This window comes from Tarenaya hassleriana, unplaced genomic scaffold (genome assembly GCF_000463585.1).
Source record: "Tarenaya hassleriana unplaced genomic scaffold, ASM46358v1 Cleome4, whole genome shotgun sequence".
In the NCBI taxonomy this organism is placed as follows: Eukaryota; Viridiplantae; Streptophyta; class Magnoliopsida; order Brassicales; family Cleomaceae; genus Tarenaya; species Tarenaya hassleriana.
Window position 1 is genome coordinate 1,327,049 of NW_010966881.1, and position 5,363 is coordinate 1,332,411.

At 39.9% G+C, this 5,363-nt stretch overlaps 3 protein-coding genes across 3 annotated transcripts in view; 2 read left to right on the plus strand and 1 right to left on the minus strand.

The window, feature by feature from the left end:
- Positions 1–682: 682 nt before the first annotated feature.
- Positions 683–1,247, plus strand: LOC104824517 (CASP-like protein 4B1). Its single transcript, XM_010556619.1, has 3 exons — positions 683–903; positions 987–1,104; positions 1,146–1,247. The coding sequence occupies exons 1-3, from the start codon at positions 683–685 to the stop codon at positions 1,245–1,247; spliced, it is 441 nt and encodes a 146-aa protein (XP_010554921.1).
- Positions 1,248–2,160: 913 nt separating this feature from the next.
- LOC104823359 (CASP-like protein 4B1) lies at positions 2,161–3,655 on the plus strand. The gene is made up of 3 exons (XM_010554902.1): positions 2,161–2,488; positions 2,684–2,807; positions 3,238–3,655. Exons 1-3 carry the CDS (start codon positions 2,268–2,270, stop codon positions 3,427–3,429), a joined length of 537 nt encoding a protein of 178 aa, XP_010553204.1. The 5' UTR covers positions 2,161–2,267; the 3' UTR covers positions 3,430–3,655.
- A 31-nt stretch (positions 3,656–3,686) lies between these two features.
- LOC104823362 (probable WRKY transcription factor 33) overlaps positions 3,687–5,363 on the minus strand; it is a 3,048-nt gene continuing 1,371 nt past the window's right edge. Inside the window, exons 3-6 of the mRNA XM_010554904.1 lie at positions 5,335–5,363; positions 4,613–5,196; positions 4,368–4,529; positions 3,687–4,264 (exon numbers count right to left, since the gene is read on the minus strand). Coding sequence (XP_010553206.1) covers positions 3,877–4,264; positions 4,368–4,529; positions 4,613–5,196; positions 5,335–5,363 — 1,163 coding nt within the window. The 3' untranslated portion in view covers positions 3,687–3,876. The remainder of the gene's footprint in view (positions 4,265–4,367; positions 4,530–4,612; positions 5,197–5,334) is intronic.

Genomic DNA, 5,363 nt, shown 5'->3' on the forward strand with positions numbered 1-5,363 from the left:
GAATGCCGATTCATTTTAAAAACATATATGAAATAAAAAATAGAATATAATAAATATACCAAAAAAAATCATATAAGAATTGAATGAGTTTTAACAGAAGGCGATGTCATTTTGGATAGTGGTTCGGGCTATCTTGAAAGGTAGACGAAAACCATATTAAAAAAAAGGAAAATTAATATACATAAAAAAGATTGTAGATGTTATATATATTATTACAAAACCTAATTAGGTTCTGTTGTAATTTGGTTTACTAATGGTTCAACGTGCGTTTTGTTTACACTTGAAATGTGAATTAAGGATAGTGTCATTGGCTCTTGAAAGATTTACTTACAGCGCGCAGATTACAAATATAAAACCTAACACATACTCGTTTTTATTGTCGACCGTTTCCTAGGGTTCACGAAAAAAGCTGTAATATATACATTCATTCATTTCCCATAAGATAATTTTATTTGCGTAAGACATTAATATAGAAACTTGACTTTTAAAAGTATTTACTTAATTTGTCTATGTCAACGTTAACTAATACAATAATATTTCTGATTTAAAACATTTACATATGACCTTGTCTCCCGTCTCAAACATCAACGTTCCCGTTAATTAACAGAATTCTAAAAAAACAGAAAGGAGATATATAAAGCTACCTCCAATTGTATTCGTGATCAAGGGTGTTTTTTCCGGCATGACTAACGGTGAGAATACCAGCGGCGGAGCAGTTAGTACGCCGTCAAAGTGGTGGGGATTGAAGGAGATAACGGTGAAGTTCAAGAGAAAGGATCTGATAGAGAAAGCATCTCTCATTCTCAGAGGCTTTGCCCTTCTTTTCTCTGTCATCTCCTTCCTTGTCATGCTTCTTAACAAGCACGGTCCTCGCCTACACTTCAGTGACTACGACGTCTACAAGTACATACAGCTGTAACACTTGTCCTATGTATAAAAAGTTAATACACAATTCTGTAATAATGTGATTTTGATTCGACTTTCAGATTCTTATTCGCCGCAGTGGCCATATCGGGGCTGTACAACGCTGGATATGTGGTCTTGACCGTGTTCGGAAAAATATATAGCAAAACAATGACTCTGGCTGGTTCTATTGGTGACCAGGTACAACATCTATATGGGTGTTTTGATTTTCATTCCATCAGCTGCCGGCGTCTGATGATGAGCTTGCAGGTAATGGCGCATCTGTTAGTGTCGGCAGCTTCTTCAGCGATCCCATTGACGATGTTGCTCAGAGAAAGCCCTGAGTACTCTTTGGACAACCCTAATTTCGTCAGATTCTGCGATTCCTCGGCTGCTGCAGCCAGTATGGCTTTCTTCTCCTTTCTCTCCCTCCTCCTTTCGGCTATCTCTTCTGCTTACGCCCTCTTTCTGACTTAGTGTTTTAGTTCCTTGAACATGTGAACGCAAGATTCCTCCATGCATGCATGCAGAGTGTAATAAGCGTGGAACTGTTTGGGTTTTCCTTAATTTCTTCGGACACAAGCTAAGCTATGTGTCTTGTCTTTGCCTCAAATAAAGCATTTGATATATACGAATGTTTTCTGTGTTGGGGTTTGTCGGAATGTAACTAACATTGAAGTGATATTAGTTAATTTAATGAATATATCATTTCTTGCAACGCGTGATACACGATGCGACGTGATTACGCAAATTACATAGAAAGGAAAATGAATGTGGAATGCAAAAGTTACTCAGATATATAATACCTCTGAAATAAATATAAATGGATATGATATGATTAGATTCAAACGACAAGGCAAAGAAATTATAAAAATGAAATGAATTGCAGACATTATATTATATATATATAGATATTATAATAGAAAATATTTTCCTGATAAATTCAAATATAAAATTCGATTCTCACCAAATATGTATATATAATCACTGATATTGTATTTGCAGACAAAATCCAAAGTTGAGAATTTATTTAGAACAGAGCAACAAAAAAAAAATACATTTCTAATAAATTCATGCGATAATGAATAAATGATGGATACGGTGTTACGTTCTGGTTGAAATGCGTTTTACGCGTCTCGCCGCTTTGCAATCTCATCCAATAAATGATCGCCACGTGTTGGCCGAACTCATTCCACGCGTCTCATAAACATCATGTGATTAAGACCCTAATCACTCCCGCCACCACGCCCCCTTCCTCCTACCTACTTTTACGTATAAAAGCCGAAACTTAGCTGTTACAACAACGGAACACAAATTATCTGTTTCTTTGATCGGATTAGGATCGATTTTTGAGAAATTCCGGCATGTCGAGTCCCGAAAAGCAAAATCCGGATGAGGTTGCGGACGTGGAGACGGCCGCGACGGGAACGGCGATTACTCAGAGATGGAAGAGAGAGGATCTGATAAAGAAAGGACCTGCGTGTCTTAGAGGATTGGTTCTCCTCTTCTCTCTCCTCGCCTTCATCATCATGGCCAGTAACAAACACGGCCCTGGCAAAAACTTCGACGAGTACGAAGAGTACAGGTGCGATTCCTGATGCTGGAGTGTTCTCCGATCCTTTTTTCCTTATAATCTAGACTTTTTTGGGTGGGGAATATTTCGCATCGGGATTTGAATTTTTCTGTTTGATGGTAAATGGGATATGAAATCGGATTTCAATTCATTGGGAATGTCCGTCGAAATTCGAAATTTTGATAAAAATTGGATCGATTTCTACAGATATTTATTGGCGATTGCGATTCTCTCGACGTTGTACACAGCTGGACAAACATTTCTGCACTTTTCGAAAAGAGAGTTCTTCGATCGCCGAACCTCTACTTTGGTTGATTTCGCCGGCGACCAGGTACCTTGACGTTTGAACAATGTATCAGCAATCCATTGGTTAATTTCTCGTTTTTCCCCTTTCGATCCTTAAATTTCGTTTTTTTTTTTGCTGAAAAGGGGAAAAAGATTTTTCTAGATGGATTAAAGTTGAAATGTTAGCTAAGAACACCCTGGAATTTCGTGGCAATGTCTGCTAGCTTCACGGAATGAATAATCAGAATTTTTTTGTGTCGGTGAATCATCCATTATTTCACAAGTCTCATCACGATCCTTGGGAAACAAAATTTTCAGTAAACTTTTTTTTATTCACAGTTGAATGAGAATCTAGATGGTCTTGTCCCAGTCAGTTCCCGTAGTCAATGCGCAGTGACTGTGTCTTGGTGTTCAAATGGTATTTCTTCCACTTGTAAGCTGGCGCTTGTGACTTATACAGAGTTATCGAATTGCAGATTGTGGCGTATCTATTAATATCAGCAGCTTCTGCTTCGATTCCGCTAACCAACAGATTCAGAGAAGGCCAAGATAACATCTTCTCGGATTCCTCTGCTGCGGCCATCAGTATGGCTATCCTTTCCTTCTTCTCGTTAGCCCCCTCGGCTCTCATTTCTGGTTACAAACTCTCAACTCAGTCTTACATCTGAACCTTCATATACATCTTTTCGATCCTGTGTATCATAATACCAACGATTCATGTTCTGTCAGCCTCTGATTCATAGGCTTCAGTATACATGTACATGTCATTCGTTATGTGTGCATAGAGCTTGCACTCAATAAAAGTCTCTTCTTTGTATTCTTGCTCTTCCGTCACAAGGGGTTGTGTTCCTTTTTGGAGCATGAACTGAGAAATAATACTCATTCGTTCCTCTTCTTTGCTCAAGTACTTATGCAGAAAGAAGAATGATGGAAGTCTATATTGGTTTATTGTGTTTTTTCAGTCTTATGGTACATGATACAAACACTACAACATAGCCCAAGTGTGTGGAGCTCGAAAACAAATGAAAAAATAGCTCTATGACTACTAGTCTTACCATCTGCATGATCACTAGTGCCCCGTTAGCTGAGATGTACAACGAGTAGATTAATTTTTTTCATGATAAAAATGAATCAAAGAAGGAGTCATCGTTGGGTTCTTCCTTTGCTCTTGAGAACCCTCCGTGAAAGTTCTGTTGTGTCTGAGCATTATTGTTGTTCATAGGATACCCGAAAGTCCCAACCTTAGGATTCTGCAGCATCTGAAGTGTATACGGTGCTTGAGAATTAGGGTAATTCGAAAGGGCGGATGGCCTAATCGGGACAGGGGCCACGCTGTTGGAATCAACGAGCGTTCGATTGGTGGCATAGCCGCTGCCACGGGCTGCGGGGACATCGTGGTTATGTTTCCCTTCATATGTTGTGATGACTGCTCTCATATCATGTGATGCTCTCTCTACATGTTTCCTCACAGGACATCCTACGGTGGTGCACTTGTAGTAGCTCCTGAAAGATTCATCATCATTATGAGTTATGAGAAGAATCTGAGCTTTTGAATCTCAAGAGTTTGGTTCTAAGTAAGCTTTTTTCATTGGTATATGTGGTTTACCTTGGGTTTGGATTTCCCTTGACGACTTTCTGCCCGTATTTTCTCCATCTGTAACCATCGTCAAGGATGTCAATGTCACTTGTTGTCTGCACCACAATTCTTGGCTCCCTCACCGTCCTGCTTCCGGTACCCATTACACCATCAGTTTCAGTCTCTCCTTTCCTGAACATCAGATATACAATGATCACATATGGTTCCGGATTTGCTTCAACTGAAAGGAAGGGCCTTGAATGATGTATTCTTACCATCTCTTTGCTTCAGGTTCAGCACCGCAATCTTCATCTTCTCTGCTGAAAACAGGGGAGCCTTGCTCGAACTCTTCATCTCCAACAGACCCAGAAGTGTTGTCCTCTTGCTGCATCCCAAAGGAATCATTCTGATGAAAGCTGTTGCTGTTAGGCTTATCAGAGGCATCAAAGCTGGCACTGAACGCCGCTGAATGAAATGAGGCGGAAGAAGATCTTCGGGTGGACTGAGGCTTGGGATGGTTATGGCTTCCCTTGTACACGATCTCCGTTATATGACCATCCAATGACCTCTCCACCTTCTTCTTCGTGGGGCAGTTTGGGTAGGTGCACTTGTAGTAACTCCGAGGATTCTCGCTTCCTTTCACCTGTTTCTGTCCGTACTTCCTCCAGTTGTAGCCGTCCTCTGCTTTCCTTTGGTCCCTTGCACTGTAGGATCCCACTGGTTGAGCTGAAGAGTTGTTGTTAGGAAGCATCTGAGGTGCAGTTTCAGATCTGTCGACTGGTTTCTCGTACGAGAAGCCAGTTTGGGTCTCAAGCTTCAGGGAGTTCCATAGTTCTTGCTGGTTCGTCCTCTGTTGTTCCTGACAGCAAAAAAAAAAAAAAAAAAAAAAAAAAAATTTTTAAAAAAAAAAAAAAAAAAAAAAAAAAAAAAACATTGTTCATAAAACTTGTACAAGTATAAGAGAAAACTTCGCTAAAGTAGAGGGACATGGACAAACCTGTGAGACAAAGGTTGAGGAGGGAAAGA